The sequence below is a fragment of the Balaenoptera physalus genome (genome assembly GCF_965194825.1).
Source record: "Balaenoptera physalus genome assembly, chromosome: 10".
Classification (NCBI taxonomy): domain Eukaryota; kingdom Metazoa; phylum Chordata; class Mammalia; order Artiodactyla; family Balaenopteridae; genus Balaenoptera; species Balaenoptera physalus.
In genome coordinates this window covers 43,161,165-43,177,683 of record NC_138889.1, presented here as the reverse complement: position 1 = coordinate 43,177,683, position 16,519 = coordinate 43,161,165, and the positions used below count along the sequence as shown (strand labels likewise).

Sequence of the window (16,519 nt, the reverse complement as noted above, 5' to 3'; positions counted from 1 at the left end):
TTATTCCTTCAGGTGCTTTCTCCAAATAAGCTACTTTTTGTTCAGTCAGCCTTTTAACATGTAAGAGTTGCTATCATGTTTTGTTTGAATATCTTGATAAACTGGTTCTAAAATTTCTTGTATGTTATAAAATTTGTCTTTGAAGAAGAATGATGAAATTGACATGCTGTATTCCTACTTAGAGCCAGTTATTCTCTAAATTTTGTTTTATGCTACATTTACGTTCTGTACACACAATTAAACAAAACTTCGTATGCTTGAAATTTCTGAGTTACTCGTGCCCCTCATCCTGTTTGTTCCTTTGTCAGCAACAATTAGCACAGCACTTGTTAAAATGGATTTTTCATCCTAGAAATATTTTTCCAATCAGGTCCATTATATTTTTTGTTGTGAGACCCAGAAATGTCAGCAGACAAGCAGAAACACTTAAATTCAATTTACAATGCTGTCATACTTAAGATAAGTCTAATGTAGAAGATGCAGAAGTAGCATATTTAATAATCACATTGTTTTGTGCACTGCAGATTACAGTTCATGGAAAAGATTTTCAGAAACATGTTTTCTAAAAAGAATTTTGTGCTTGGGATTCACGGTTTTTGCAAATTTCACATATCTTTTGAGTTCAACTGCTAAAAATGGAATCTAACTATTATTTCAACCAGATTTTTATTTAAAGTTTTAATTGTATTGACATAAATTTTTTTTTTTTAATATTTATTTATTTATTATTATATTTATTTTTGGCTGTGTTGGGTCTTCATTTCTGTGCGAGGGTTTTCTCCAGTTGCGGAGAGCGGGGGCCACTCCTCATCGCGGTGCGCGGGCCTGTCAGTGTCATGGCCTCTCTTGTGGCGGAGCACAGGCTCCAGATGCGCAGGCTCAGTAGCTGTAGCTCACGGGCTTAGTTGCTCCGCGGCATGTGGGATCTTCCCAGACCAGGGCTCGAACCCGTGTCCCCTGCATCGGCAGGCAGATTCTTAACCACTGCGCCACCAGGGAAGCCCCGACATAAATTTTTAAGGGATTGTCTTTCTAAAACATTCTTGTAAAATCTTGTTTTGACATTGGGCAGTCAGATTAAAACTTGTTTGGGGTACCTAATTTTTCTCTAACCCTTTATTTACTTGATATTCTTTATATACCTCATTATATCTGGACTGAACATGTTTATTATACACATTGTATGTTTTGAAGTTTTTCCTTCCCTTCAAAGTTTGGTTTACCAAAATTGACATTCTGCTTTTAGTTCACCCCCACATGATGTGAAGAATTCTCAAATAACTTTTTTCTTGAAAACCTCATGGCCTAAATGAAATGAAATGTTGCTCCTAAAGATTATTTTATTTAATGTTATGCGTTAATGCAATCTGACCTGTGTTTATTTAGATTTGCATAAATATTTATTAGCTCCAAAGGGATTTAATATTTTTCATACACTTGTTTGGCCAGTGCACTCATTTTTTTTTTTTTTTTTTTTTTTTGGCTGCACCCAGCGGCATGTGGGGATCTTAATTCCCCGACCAGAGTTCGAACTCACACCCCCTGCAGTGGAAATGTGGAATCTTTAACCACTGGACCACCAGGGAAGTTCCTACTCTTTCTGAATACGTTAACTGTCTCTTTACCTATTTATCTCACTGAGAGTTATAAATAATTTTAGATATATAGTTTACAGCTTTCATGGTCGTTATTGTTTCACTTGACTAATTATCAACATAAAATATATGAGTTTTACTTAAAGTTGTATTTGGAATGGTTACCTATATTTGAAAGTGAATGTTTATGTATAATACACGTTGTGTGTCCTCCCACATTTGATATTATTGTTATGTCAATGAGATGATGGCTCACTGTGCAACCACATAATCATTGATTATGGACAAGTTCTAGGAAGCCAGAAATTATATTAAAGTAAGTGTTTTGGTGATTTGGCTTTCCTGAGGCTGAAGCCTAGCTGCACATTTTGGCTAAAAACCAAAGACAAATCTTAGTGCTTCCCCAAATGGCTTACATGACCTTCAATGTTTGTGGTTTCTTAACTACTAGCTTTGCAGGTGTTTACCTTTCAACACTGTTGTTTTAATAGAATTTCTTTTAAAAATGATGGAAGAATGTATTTGGATGAGCATAGTGTACTCTGCTTTAAAATGAACAACGTGTAAAACTTTACACTAACAATTTGACTTTTTTCATATGTACATGCTGTTAATAATTGTGGGCATTTCAAACTATAGCTTGTTATCATTTAATTCGATATAAGTAGAAAAACATGATTTTAAGGTTGTTTTGTTTTTTAGTTATCACTTTGTTTCACACTTTACTTAATTATCTAAAATCTTACTGATTGACTGCTAGCCAGATCCTCATTTGGCTGCTAAAGAAGAGGCTAAAAGATTGGAAGAACTACAGAAACAAGCAGCAGAAGAGAGAATGGAGCAGTGTGAGAAGGCACATGCACGGGGTTTCCAAGCAATGAAAAAGATCCATTTGGCTCAAGTAAGAATTAAATTCTGGCTGTGACCACTGCTGATGGCCTTAGCGATGGCACTGTAAAACTTAACTGATAATGAACAGGCTTAGAGGACGTAGTTGTGAAGAATGGGAAAATATTCTCTCTGATTCGTGTCATTTCAAGCTTCCCAACTTGCTTTTACCTCCTGTTTCAAATTCAGGTTGGGTGAAGCTGTTCTCATTTCTCTTCTAAAATTTTTACTGATGAATGTATTAAAAGTTTAATATTTTAATCAGTCTAAAAATAGCCCAAGAAGAAATTAATCACTTTTCTAATTTAATTATTTGAATTGCATTTGTGCTTTGCAGATTTTAAGATTCGATTCATTAAATATTTATTGAGCAAAGCACTTGTTGGCTTTGCAGAATATTGATTCAAAGGTAGAGTCATGATCCTTGCTGTCAAGGAGCTTTGACTTTGTTGCAGAGCTGTAAAATATGTATCGTGCAAACTGGCTTTGTAGTCACAGCTTTACATCTGTCTTGCTTATTGTTCAGTGTTTATTCTTGAAACAGCATAAAAATGATTGATCTTTCTAGAAGTCTGAATTTGACTAATGCATTTAGATGTTTCAAACATTCATCTGAAGAATGAGTTTTTAAGTACTTCTATGGGAATTAAGTGCCTTAAAATTCTTTTGTATGGTTTGAACTGAATTATGACCTTCTCCCTTAAATTTTTAGTTTTTATAAACTAAGGGTAAGTTATGATTATCATAACTTACCCCTAGTTAATAAAAACTAAAAGATGAAAATTATGGGTAATAATTCAGACATTCAGTTATTTTACGTTCAGTTACTTACTGGGTAATTATGGGTACATAATTTTCATCTAAGATTTAAACCTATAGGGAAAAAAAAAGTATGAAAAAAGCAGTTGGTAAACAGAGCACATTCTTCCATAAATCAGAAGTGTTTAGTGGTTAAGAAAGTGGACTCCGTGGTCAGTCTTCCTGGATTTTCCTCCCTTCTTCACTACGTAGCTATTTGATTACAGGCAAGTTACCTAACCTCTCGAGTTCTGTTTCATCATCTGTTTTATGAGGGTTAAATGAGTTTAGTAAAGCCCTTAGAACTGTGCCTAGAATTTCATAAGCTCACAGTGTCAGTGGTCATAGTAGTTGTTATAAATAATTCAAGTAGAATAATATGCCACATTTTCAGTGAGCCAGAAATAGTATGCTTATTCAAATAACTTTGAAGTTAATTTAATGATATGGTTTGAAACTTAATATAAAAAATGAATTTGTTCATAATTTGATTCTTTTCAAGGTCGGGCAAAAAAAAACTCATCTCCAAACGACAAAATATTTACAAATAAGTAGTGTGTCATCACTTAACAGAAACTTTGTTATACAGGCTCTCTACCTTTTTCTAGACTGTATCTCTTACACAAGAATGGTCTGCAATACATACAGAGTATTTCCTTTCCCCTGTTTGAACCTTTTTGCTGCAGACCCTATTGTGCCCTGGGATCTTACTTCCTGCTATAGTGTGTTGTATTTGGCCTCTACGTGCCTCTCCAACTTTACCTTTTTTCCTTAACCATCCCTGCCCTCCATACCCTATCTATAATGAACATTGTACTCTCCCTGACTGCCCATGCCTTCATCTGCATAATTCCGTGCTGGAGTTGTTATTTCTTACTTGTACTCCTCCTCCTTCACCCACTCATATCTGGCTAACTCCTCATCCCGGGGGTGAGAGGTCTTCCCTTATCCCCCCCTCCTTATCCTCCACCACCAAAATTAAGTTAGATAACTTCACTAAAACATTGTGCTTAAACTTTCATATTTGCCAGACTCTTTAAACTTAAAAGAGATACGTACAAATCCCCTTTAATCTTGAGGACTCATAAGAGTGTGGAGTAACAAGAAATATCTGTTAAGCCACAGTTACCCTGGCTGGGTCTTGGTGCTCACCTGAGACTGGTGACTGCTGCTGGCTGTGTGGAGAGCTGGAACAAAGTACAGTGCAGGAGCGGTGGCAGCTTAGTTGGAATGTAGCTTCGTGACTGTCCTGAGGAAGACCTGTGCCTGGCAGACACTTTGAAGCTCTGTGGCCTAACCAGAGCCATCTTCTCGTAGTACTTACTAGCATCATACGGTTGACCCTGGCACTGTATGGGTCCACTTATACCCACATATTTTCCCATAGTAAATACTGTGGTATTGCATGGTCCATGGTTGGTTGAATCTGCGGATGTGGAGGAACCGCGGATGTGGAGGAACCACGGGTGTGGAGGGCCGACTCTTAATTAGTGTCTTTGTGTTTGAACAAATGGTAGAGGAGCAGAGGGTACTAGAGTCCCTGTCTTCATGATTTCTCCACTCTTCCCTCACTATTCATGTTACTATCCACTGTCCAAAGTGTGTTACTCAATTGTTAATTAATTCTCTTTATTCTTGAAGAATCAGGAGAAACTAATGAAAGAACTCAAACAGCTACAACAAGAGGACCTGGCACGCAGGAGACAGATGGTATCACGGATGCCACCACAACTAGTTGAACTTCCATACAAACGCAGTGAAATGAAAGATGATTGGCAGAGAGAGCTAGAATTTGCCTTTGAAGACATGTACAATGCAGACAGGAGTAAGATATTTTCAGTAAACTTTCAACAATGCTTTGAAACATTTTGGTGGGAAAATACATTTGTCTTGAAGCAGTTTTTATTTTGAAATGAGTTCTCAGTTTGAAAGAGGCTCTCATATTTTAGACTTTAAACTATGATGGTCTTTAAAATTTTATGCTCAAGTTCTTCTTAGTCATTTTGGAATGGAAACATGTCTCTGTATTTCTTTATTGAGAGATGAAAGGAAACCTGATTTTGCACCTTGAACCAGAGCCTCTGCCCACTGTGACTGATCAGATCCAAGATGAAGAACTGGACCTTTCAATGGAACAAGAAATTTCGGGGGAAACTGAAAACATTCCAGTGACAGAAGCTGAAACAATATGTTCTAGTGAAGCAGACGGTAAAAACTTCTGAGCTGAATATTGCAGTATTTCATAGGAAAAAAATGCTAATCATTTGCCAACAGTTAGGAAAGTCTGGTCTCATTTAAGTGCAAACAGTGACTAATACTCATGGGAGTGATAGGAGGAGGAAACTTCAGATTTCCATCACTAAAGATCCTTTTCATATACATAGGAGGAATGTTATTTTATTTATATGAATATACAGTCTAAATATTTTTAGGTTAAGTTAGATGATCAATTTTGAATTCATTTGAAAGGTCAGCATTTTTTTTTTTTTTTTAAGACTTTGATCAAATCACCAGAAATCCTACCGTATTAATTACTGCTAGGCACTTCATGTATAATGATGATCAGGACAAATTTGGTCTCTTTTCTAAACTTCATCTCTATCTCCACCATTCTGAATTTTTTCACTTGGTTGTTGCACAGGTACTTAGAACTTGGTGTCTGACAATAAATTTATCATCTTCTCTTGCCTACTGAAACCTTGTCTTCCTGCCTTCCTCATGTTAGTGATGATACCACAGTCTGCAGTAATCCAAACCAGAGACATGAGAGGTACCTCTAAAAAGATAAAGGTGTCTCTTACTCCACATCTTCTTAGAGACCAAGTCCTCTTCCTTTTGACTTCTTTTCTCCCCATACCTATGAGTATCGCCTTTGTTCAAAACCACTCAGGCTTTCTTCTCATCTTCACCCTATACTGTGGATAGGTAGTCCTTGGGGTTCCAATTTTATGTGGGTCTCCTCTTAGACTCCTTGGGTGAGGGCTGTAAGCTTTATCCCTGTCTCCTGTGCCCACACTGCTGTCCAAACAAAGTATAAGCTTCCTGTGGTTTGGCATAAACTTCAGAAGATGGGTTTAGGGCTCAATTGCCATGAATTCCCCTTGAAACTTCATTTCTGGCCTCTGCAGAATCTTTTATTTTCTTGTGAACCTTACAGCACATATTTTGAATGCTAGTGTTACACACAGATTAAGAGATATGCATTCTATCCTCATTTAGCAAGCGGAATAAACATCTTCCTGATACATTTTTACGCTTGAAATTTATGTTGCTGTCTATTGTTGAAAAATACAGTTGACCCATGAACAGCAAGGGGTTAGGGGCGCCGACCCTCCACGCAGTCGAAAAATCTGCATATAACTTAGAGTCGGCCCTCTGTATCCAGTGTTCCACGTCTGCAGATTCAACCAGCCCTGGATCGTGCAGGCCTGTAGTGTGTATTCATTGAAAAAAATCCTCAAATAAGTGGACCTGTGCAGTTCAAGTGCATGTTGTTCAAGGGTGAACTGTAGTTGAATTTTGGTGTCCTTATTTAAATTTAAGTTGAAAAAATTATTCCTGGTTATAAAATTGTGTTAAATTATAAATATTGAGGAAAATAAAGTTGTGTTTTTGTTTTAACCAGTGGTTGTTATAGTGACTAAGTATAAAGATAGAATAATTTACCTGGTTTGTAATAGGTGCTGAATAAGGTTTTTTTTCTTTTCTTTACTTTTAGTTCCCTTGGCAATGAAGACCCACCAGATTCCTTCAAAAATTCTTTTTAAAAAATTATTAAATAAGATCCGAAACCAAAAATCTCTCTGGACAATTAAATCCATGTCTGAGGATGAAAGCGAAATGATGACAACTGTTAGTGAAACTGAAAGTAAAGCCCTGACAGTTGAATCAGGAGCAACTGTGAGTGAAGACAGAACCGTATCTTCTGGGCAGAAACAAGGTAGTTCTCTCCAGTCATCTCATTTTATAGCACATAAACCCTTTCTAAGCTGTTCAAAAATATGCTCATTTCTGAAAAATCGAAGAATAGAGGTCAAAAGGAAGAAAATATTTTAAAGCCCATAATGCTGCCACTTAAAGGCAATAAATGTTAGAAACCTTAGTGAATCTCCTTCCAGAGCACTTTAAGTGTAGTAGAATTTTATATATATATATAATCTTACATATTTCAGTAAGTGGCAAAAAATTCTCTTGCTTAAGCCAAAAAGCTTGTCTTTCTGGTTCTGCTCTTCTATATCCTACATCCAAACCATCATCAAATCCTGTCGGTCCTACCCTCAAAATATATCCAGAGTCCAGCTGTTCCTCACCACCTACTATCCTAGTTTAAGTGATGTTCATTCTCTAGATTCTTGCCTGTATTAGCTGGTGGCCTCCTAACTGGTCTTCCATCCACAGCTTTTGCACCTTCCTGCAATAATCTGTTTCCAGAGACATCCTGTTAAAACACATCAGCTTATCATTCCTCTGGGAGAAGCCCTCCAACAACTACCCATTTCCCTCAGGAAAACCATTTTGCTTACAGTGGCATCAAAGCTTTACAGGATCTGTGCACACACCCCTCCCCACTACTTCTCTCTCTGACTTCATTTTCTCCCCAACCGCTGCACCGTAGGCACTGGCTTCCTGGCTGTTTTTCCAACACAGCAAATACGAATCATGTGGTCTTTGCAAGTGCTGGTCTTGGTTGGGGGAGGGAGGAATGCTCTTGGATATTTTTATGGTTCACTGTCTCACTTCCTTCAGATATTTGCTCAGATACTGCTTTCTCAGTAATGCCTTCTCAAACCACTCTATATAAAACAACAAACTTCTGTGCCTTCCCCCACCCCCATAATCTTCACTCCCTATCACCTCTACTCCATAGCTCTTAACATCTGATGGACCATAAATTTACCTTCTTGCTTATTTGCTTCTTGTCTTGACACCTGCCCCTCTCCACCTTCCTCACCCTCCAGTCCTGGAATATAGGGCTTGATTTTGTTCATTGCTGTACCCCCAGAGCCTAGACTAGTGCCTTGTACATAAAAGGTGCTCAGTTACTATTTGTTGAATTAATTGACTAGCCTAAAGCAAAGAGAGGTAAGTTTGGAAGTCAGATATACATATGATATTCAAGCACATGGGCATGGAAGAATTCTTTAGGGGAAAGAATTCAGTGAGAAAAGGGCTTATAAGACCATCTGAAGGGACTGCATCATTTAGAAGATGGCTAGAGAAGGGGCAAGCAGCAAAGGCAGTAAAAAGGAGTGAGAAGAAGGAGAGAGAGTATGGTGTTGGCATTTAATACAAAGGGACACTTTCATCTTTAATCCATAACCAAGTTATTTTAGAAAAGGCCCTGTGTGAGTAGGCTTTCTCTAGCCTCATCTGGCTTCATTCTTCCCCTTGTCTGAGCCAAGTTTTTCACTCCTCACAGGGTCTTAATACCTGCTGATCTATCTGGAAAGGTCTCCTGTACATCCCCACACTCTTTACCTGTTTGATTCCTCCTTACCTTTCAAATGTCCACTTAAATGCCATTTCCTAAGAGAAATCTCATCTGAGTTCCTAGTCTAATTCAGATTCCTCTGAAATACTCTATTGTATAAGCCCCCTTTTTTCTTATATAGTACTTAGCACCGTTTCTAATTTTATAATTTTCTTCTAGGATAATTATATAATGTTCTGTCCCCCACCTACCTCCTTTGAGGCCTTTTCTTGTTGACCGTGGTAAATGTGCATACAGCACATAAGTAGGTGCTGAACGAATGAGGTGACTGAATGCTCCGTTCAGTTTCTGGCTACCCTGATGTGATCAAAGTATACTGCTTTAACTTCCTTCTCTGCTCTGGATTCATAAATAATAAAAATCCTAATACCTAAGTATGTCAAAGATACATTTAAATTTCTTCTCTTTTTACACGTTGGTGCCTTGCTTACTCTGCTCTTTTTATGCTGTCCCATTGTGTTTGAAACTCTGTCAGCCTACCTTTTAAGTCAGTTCTCCTTCGTTTTTTCTTTTTTGTTTATAATTTTAGTCTTAGGTCTTTTTGTATTAGGCTAGAATTTATTGGATAAAATATGTGGTCTCTGGAAGGTGGCTGGATCTTAACTAAATAAGACACTCAGGTGGACCAGTGTCAATCTGAATGTAGATTTTTGTTACATTTGTCAGATTTAAGTTTGACAGCGATAATATGTTCATAATGATGTATCTATTACAGTTGTTGAAAGTGACACGCTAACAGTTGACTCTGGACCACTTACTAGTGAAGATAAACCACTTTCATTCAGTACAGACTCTGAAAAGGAACAAGGTATTTCTTTTTATCATATTCTCAAATTAAACTTGCTTGATTCTTCACATCTTTTTCCTAATAAAATTACATGTAATAAATGAACAAAAGACATTACAGTGGTATCAAATTCTAAATTATTGAAACTAATTATTGCTTTGGGGATTCTCTTAGAAATGAAAGAGACTCAGCCTATCACAGCTGTAGCTCAGAATTCAGTTCTACTTCATCCTCAGGAAGAAGCAGCCAGAATTAGAATGGCAGCAAGGCAGAAACAGGTAATTTGAAATTTTTATTTTATTTTATTTTTATTTTTTAATTTATTTTGGCTGCACCGGGTCTTCGTTGTGGCGCATGGGCTTCTCTAGTTGTGGCGAGCAGGCCCTAGAGTACGCAGGCTCAGTAGTTGCAGTGCTCAGGCTTAGTTGAGGTAAGTGGGATCTTAGTTCCCTAACCAGGGATCAAACTCAGGCCCCCTGCATTGGGAGTATGGAGTCTTAACCACTGGACCACCAGGGAAGTCCCTGAAATTTTTATTTTTAAAGGTTTCTTTCTTCCCCTATGTACTATAGTTTTATTTGACCAGTAAAATTTGTCTTAACATCTGGCTACTTTTGATACCATTTCTTCTGCCTTGTCTTACACATTCATTTGATAGAAGGTACTTCATCTTTACTTGTACTACTCATTTGACCCTTATTGCATTCTGCTTTGTATTTTATACTCTGGTATGTATCTTATCTTCCCTATAAAATTTATCAGTTTTTTAAAGGCAGAGACTGTCTTTTTTTTTTTTTTTTTTTTTTTGCCTCACCATGGGCATGTGGAACTTCCCCAACCAGGGATCGACCCGTGCCCCCTGTAGTGGAAGCATGGAGTCTTAGCCACTGGACCACCAGGGAAGTCCGAGACTGTCTTTTTTAAAAAGTCAATTTATCCTACATAGTTTCTTGTACAATGCTTTATATATAGTAAGTACTCAATAAATATTTGTTGAGTAAATGAGTCCCTGTCATAATATTAAACATTGATCTGGGCTTTGTAATCCCAAAAGTTTTTTTGAAAAACTGTATTTCAAAGAAAAATTTTAAATTCAACTTCTGTAACTGTAATATTTGTCCCTTCTACTTTAATGAAAGATTTTCTTAACACAGATTACCTCGAAAGAGGCTAATTGTTACTAAGCCAGTCAGTTTATAGTCATAGTTTTTATAAAAATGCAGCTGAGGGATGACAATTCTATGAGCCAGTATTTCATCTCAGATAAATGCTTTCTAATCAATATTCTAAAGCAGTATTGTCCAATAGATATTCTACAGTAATGCAAATGTTCCATATCTATGTTCAGTATGGTAACTGCTACCTACATGGGCTGTTGAATACTTGAAGTATGAGTAGTGCAACTGAGAAACTGAATTGTAAATTTTATTTGTTTTGGGTTGATTTAAATTTTAATAGTCACATGTAGCTAGTGACTACTATATTGATAGTGCAGTTCTAGAGTTACTACAAAACTGTAAATGGTTTAAATTCCGTGGCTCCTATGAGTGAAGGAAAGGAAGGTGAAGACAGGAACTAAGCCATAGCCACTATTGCCTGATTAAGAATAGATAATATCATATTGAGACATTTTTAATTTTGAAAACAAGATCATTCTTCATTATCTCTAGTAGACGTATTCCTCTTAATAAAACTTCACATACATTCCCTTTTCTGTTTATTCAGTATATGTTTCTTATATATGTTTCAAGGGCTACTAGGTGTTGGATTTAACAGGCAACCAGACAGACTAGTCCCTGTCCTCATGAATCTTACAGTTACTTTAACACATGTTTTTAGTTCTTGGGTTTATGTGTGTGTGTGTGTTGGTATAATTTTGAGTTTGTCTTCACTCTGCCATTATTTTCCATCTCTTTAATGCCTGACAGTAAAGACTGAATGTTGCTCACTGTACTTTTATTTAGCTTGTAGATAACTGCACCCTTTTATGAGTATGCCTAAGAAATCAAAGTGTTGTGAGCGTTCTCGATATTTAATTTCTTAGGCATTATTCTTACTGAGAACAAGGTAAAATTAAAGATGTGAACACAGAATTTGCTACTTCTCTGGAGGTGGTGCTTCAGTGGTGATCAAGGTTTCCCTGTGCTCCCAGGAAATACAAATAGTTAATATGTTTATTTTTACTTCTCTCCCTTTTCCTCCTTTCCCATTTTCCTGTCTCTTGCTTCCTTCCTCCCTCTGGCAGTGGCAATAACAGATAAAACGTCACCACTTTCTTCTTGGATAATTGGTACTCTTGGTGATGAGACCTGTTTCTTTTCATTGTAATGCATATAAACTTTTCTTTGGCATGAGTTTCTTGTTAATAAATCAATAGTATTTTTGTTATTTAGATAATGGAAATAGAAGAACAGAAGCAAAAACAGTTGGAATTACTTGAACAAATTGAACAACAGAAGTTAAGATTAGAAACTGATTGCTTCAGAGCTCAGCTGGAAGAAGAAAAAAGAAAAAAAACTCAACAGACTGGGGTACGATGCAGGAAATCTCATCCCTACATAGATTGTTGGGGGATAAAGAAGTGTGGGCAATCTTAGCATTCAGAAAAGTAAAGTGCATTTCCAATTTGTATTTGATAATTTTTTAAAAAATAATGTATATGTAAAAATAACTTTATACAAACCTAATGACTTTCATCTTTCAGTTTCTAGAGGGTGCTAATATATGTGACCATGGCTTGTATGTAATGTGTATGTTGAGCTCTTGGGCTTGACACTAAAGGAGAGTGGTAGATTACTTCATTTCTTAACAATGGAAATGCCAGTCTTTTTTATAAAAAATAAAGCTATATGGAAGTTTACAATTATAGAATGTCAGTTTATGTAAAGTACGTTAGTACTTATTTCTGGATTTGCCTTTTAGTTAGTAGCTTTGTCTTTTATTAGGTTGGCACTGCACCAGCATCATGCACCATAAATTCTGATGAAGATAATCACAGGCAGATGATTCGTAACTATCAACAACAGCTCTTACAGCAAAACAGGTATTAGGTAGGGTACAATTTATACGTGATAGTGTGTGGCTACATTTTCAGGATTTATTATTTGGTTTATATGAAGGTCTTATATGAAGGTCCCTTTAGAACTATGGCATGTAGATTTCTCAAAGAACAATGTTAATAACATTGTTCCATTTCTGCCTTGATTATGGCCACCCCTAGATTGAATTTAATGTATAAACACTTAAGAATGTGGGGCATTTTTTATAATCAAAAAAGAATAATGCTTGTTTGTTTTGGGTAGGCTTCACAAACAGTCTGTTGAAACAGCCAGGAAACGATTACTCGACTATCAGACTATGTTAAAAGGAAAGTACCCATCCATGTCAGCTACACCATTGATACCTGGTTCGGTTACATCAGTACCACCACAGAAATCTGAAAGACCCGCTGTTGCATCAGAACTTGAGGATCAAGGTCAGAGACCCAAGTTGAGTCCTAACAAACAACCTATGCAACCCGTACAGATCTCCAAATTAGAGCAAGATTTTCAGGTTCCAAGACAACATCGCTTTCCACAAAGACAGGTAGAAACAACCAAAACATTAGTTACTTCAGATGTTTTAGCCGAGCAAGCTTTGGAATCACAGGAACAGCCAAAGCAACTCTCACAGACTGAAACACAACAGAGAGACTATAAATTGGTCCCTAAAGACTCTCATACACTTTCAAGGGCTTTGTCACATGATAAGCCACTGATAGTACAGGATGCTAGAGAAAGAGCTGAAACCTCTGGGGCAACAACTTTTCAAACTTTAGACTCCCAGCAAATGTTCTCAGAGAACAATGAAAGTATATCGTCTAAGTTAATTGAACCTTCTTCATTCCTACCATTGGTAGCTGAGCATTCTTTTAGTTCTCTGCCTACTAAAGTTGAGTCTGGAAAAATCCAGGAACACTTTTCAACTGGGAGCAAAAGTGTAGTTTCTGTAAGCCATTCTGTAGTTGGCCAAACGCAGGATAAGTCTTTGCCATTCTCAGAGAATATCATAGCCCAGCAAGGTAATTTGAAGGCTCTCCAAAAACAGTTAGACCTACAGAAAGAAGTTCTTCGGTTAAGACAGGAAGCTCAGGAACAATTGCTTTTGTGCAAACAGAAAGAATTGGAAGAGCAAACTGGCCTTTCTGTATTCCTTCCTTTGGTACCTCTGGATTCGTTTGCTTCACTGCCTTCTGCCAAAGCTGAGTCAGGGAGAATCCAGGAATCTTCTCCAACCAAGAAAGAGACTACAGTTTCCTCAGGCCATCCTGGGGTCCCACAACTTCAGGATAGGCTTAATTTTAAATTTCTCCAAGAACAGTTAAATATTCAGAGGGACAGCTTTCAGGCTAGACGGGAAGCCCAGGAAGTATTATGTGTACATAAACAGAGTGAATTGGATGGAAGAGTATGGGCTGAACAGACTGAGCCCCCTTCTGTCCCATCTCAAGAAGCTCAGCATACATTTACTTCACTACCTTCTGCTGGTACTCAATCTGGAAAAATCCAGGACCAGTATTCATCTAAGAGTGAGAAGGAAATTCTCTCAGTCCAATCTGAAATCCCAAAATCTCAGGATGGGTCTTCAAGTTTCCTACAGCAGTTCCAACCTTTGCATGATAGTTTGAAGTTGCTCCAAGAACAGCTGACTACACAGAGGGATGCTCTTCAGGCCAGGCATGAAGCCCAGGCAGAATTACTTTTACGTAGACAAAGGGATTTGGAAGACTCTAATAAGTCTGTGCAGATGAGTTCTTCATTCCTGCCAGTGGTCACTCAACGTTCAGTCGCTTCACAAGCTTCTGCTAAAACTGAGCCTAGAAGAATTCAGAACTTTTATTTCTCTGAGAAGGAGAGTGTTATTCCCTCAAGTCATTTGGTAATGCCAGCATTTCAGGATGAGTCTCTTAGTTTTCCACAGCGTAGCCTGACACAGCAGGAAAATCTAACAACACTTGAAGGTCAGTCACACATTCAGAGGGTAATACTTGGTGCTAAACAAGAAACTCAGGAATTTGTACACAAACAAAGTGAATTAGAAAAAAAAAGTCCTTCTGAACAGACTGGCACCTCTTTGTCTCAGGGAGCTGAATCTGAAAAATTCCAGGACTATATGTCATTCAGGAGTGACAGTACAGTTCCCTTAAGCCACTGGAAGATCCCAAGATTTCAGGAAAGACTTCTGGGATTTTCACGACATATACAACCTCTACAAGATAATTTGGAAGGACACCAAGAATGGTTAGACACAGAAGAGGAGACCCTTCAGTTTAGCCAGAAAACCCAAGGGAATGTATCTTCTGAACAAACTGGCCCCTCGTTCACACCCCAGTTAGCACAGCTTTCTTTTCCTTCATTGCCTTCTGCTGAATCTCTTACAACCTGGGAACCTCTTTCAGCAGAGAGTGAGAGTAGAATTCCTTCAAGCCATTTTCAGATCCCAGAATTGCAGGACAGACTTTTGAAGATATCACAGCTTATCCAGCCTCAACAAGATAATTTGAAGGCACTTCAAGAACAGTTAGCTACACAGAGGGAAGCCATCATTCAGTCTAGACAGGAAGCTCAGCAAGAATTACTTTTGCATAAACAGAGTGAGTGGAAGGGAAGAATATCTCCCGAGCAGGTTGGCACCTCTTCCTTCCTACCCCTAGTTGTACAGCGTCCTTTTGCTCCATTACCTCTTAGTGAAGCTGGTAGAATCCAAGAACCTTGTTCAACTAAGGGTGATAATATAGTCTCCCCAAGTCGTTCTGAGATACCAAGGTCGCCTGATAGGCTTTTGGGTTTACCACAGCCTGTTTTACCTCAACAAGATTATCCGATTACATTTCAACAGGAACACGTGTATACACAGACAGGTCCCCTTCCATGTAGTGAGAAAACCCAGAAAGAGTTGGTTTTGCCCAGACAATATAAATTTGAGGAAAAGTCATCTGAGCATTTTATCCAGCCTCTCCATGGTGATTTGAAGGCACTTCAAGAGCAGTTAGACAAACAGAGGAAAGCCACTCAATCTAGACAGGAAGTCCGAGAAGAATTGCTTTTGCAAAGACTAAGTAAATTGGAGAAGGGGGTCTCACCTGAGCAGACCAGCACCTCTTCATCCTTATCCCACATAGCACTGCCTGTTGCTGCTGACTCTGAAAGAATCCAAAAATCTCTTCCAACCAGAAGTGACAGTACTGTTTTCTCAAGTCATCCTGAGATTCCAAGGTCTCAGGATAGGCTTTTGAGTTTATCCCAGGCTTTTCTGCCTCAGCAAGATCATGTGTCAACACAGTTGGGCTTACAGAGAGAAGTGCTGTGTTTTAATGAAAAAGCTCAGGAAGAAGTGCTTTTAAACAAGCAAGCAGAGCCGATTGAAGGTGACTCTTCTGAGCAGCCTGTTCCCTCTGTGTTTCTACCCAAGGAAGGAGAGCATTCATTTATTCCACTACCTTTTGCTGAAGTAAAATCTAAAAACATTTGTGAATTGTATTCAGCCAAGAATGAACATGCAGCTCCTTCAAGTGCTTCTATGAGCCCAAGACTTCCAGATAGATTTTCACAACCTCTCTTAGCCCAGCAAGATAATTTGGGACTTCAGAAGCAGATGGAGCTACAAAAAGAAGTTCTGCATTATGGCCAAAAAGCCCAAGAAGAATTGCTTGTACAGAGACAAACAGCATTGCAGCAGCACATTCAGAAACATCAGGAGACCTTGAAGGATTTCTTTAAAGACAGTCAGGTATGTATTCATCTTGAATATCTAAGAATTAAACATCGACAGTAACCCGACTCAGCCAAGCTAAATATTTGTTTTAATCCTAGGTCGAAATAAGTTCTTAGTTATTGAGAATAAGTGGTTTGACCTTAACTGTGCTTTAATTTTCTACCTTAAACAACGTGGAAATTAAAAGGTAAAAATTGATCCACCTTG

At 37.9% G+C, this 16,519-nt stretch overlaps 2 protein-coding genes across 15 annotated transcripts in view; one reads left to right on the top strand and one right to left on the bottom strand.

Moving 5' to 3' along the window:
• The window catches only part of VSTM5 (V-set and transmembrane domain containing 5), a 154,279-nt gene that overhangs the window by 11,021 nt on the left and 126,739 nt on the right, over positions 1-16,519 (bottom strand). The window lies entirely within an intron of this gene.
• The window catches only part of CEP295 (centrosomal protein 295), a 48,333-nt gene that overhangs the window by 16,469 nt on the left and 15,345 nt on the right, over positions 1-16,519 (top strand). For 12 of the 14 annotated variants that reach the window (XR_014250089.1, XR_014250090.1, XR_014250091.1 and 9 more), the window contains 9 exons: positions 2,356-2,496; positions 4,923-5,106; positions 5,322-5,489; positions 7,000-7,221; positions 9,488-9,580; positions 9,734-9,837; positions 11,953-12,090; positions 12,505-12,602; positions 12,862-16,327. Coding sequence is in view for 11 of the 14 variants with exons in the window: in XM_082409871.1 (XP_082265997.1) it covers positions 2,356-2,496; positions 4,923-5,106; positions 5,322-5,489; positions 7,000-7,221; positions 9,488-9,580; positions 9,734-9,837; positions 11,953-12,090; positions 12,505-12,602; positions 12,862-16,327 (4,614 nt within the window). In the remaining 3 variants the exon portion in view is untranslated. Of the gene's footprint in view, positions 1-2,355; positions 2,497-4,922; positions 5,107-5,321; positions 5,490-6,999; positions 7,222-9,487; positions 9,581-9,733; positions 9,838-11,952; positions 12,091-12,504; positions 12,603-12,861; positions 16,328-16,519 lie in introns of those variants that run through there. The other 2 variants (XM_082409868.1, XM_082409869.1) reach the window with 2 other exon arrangements.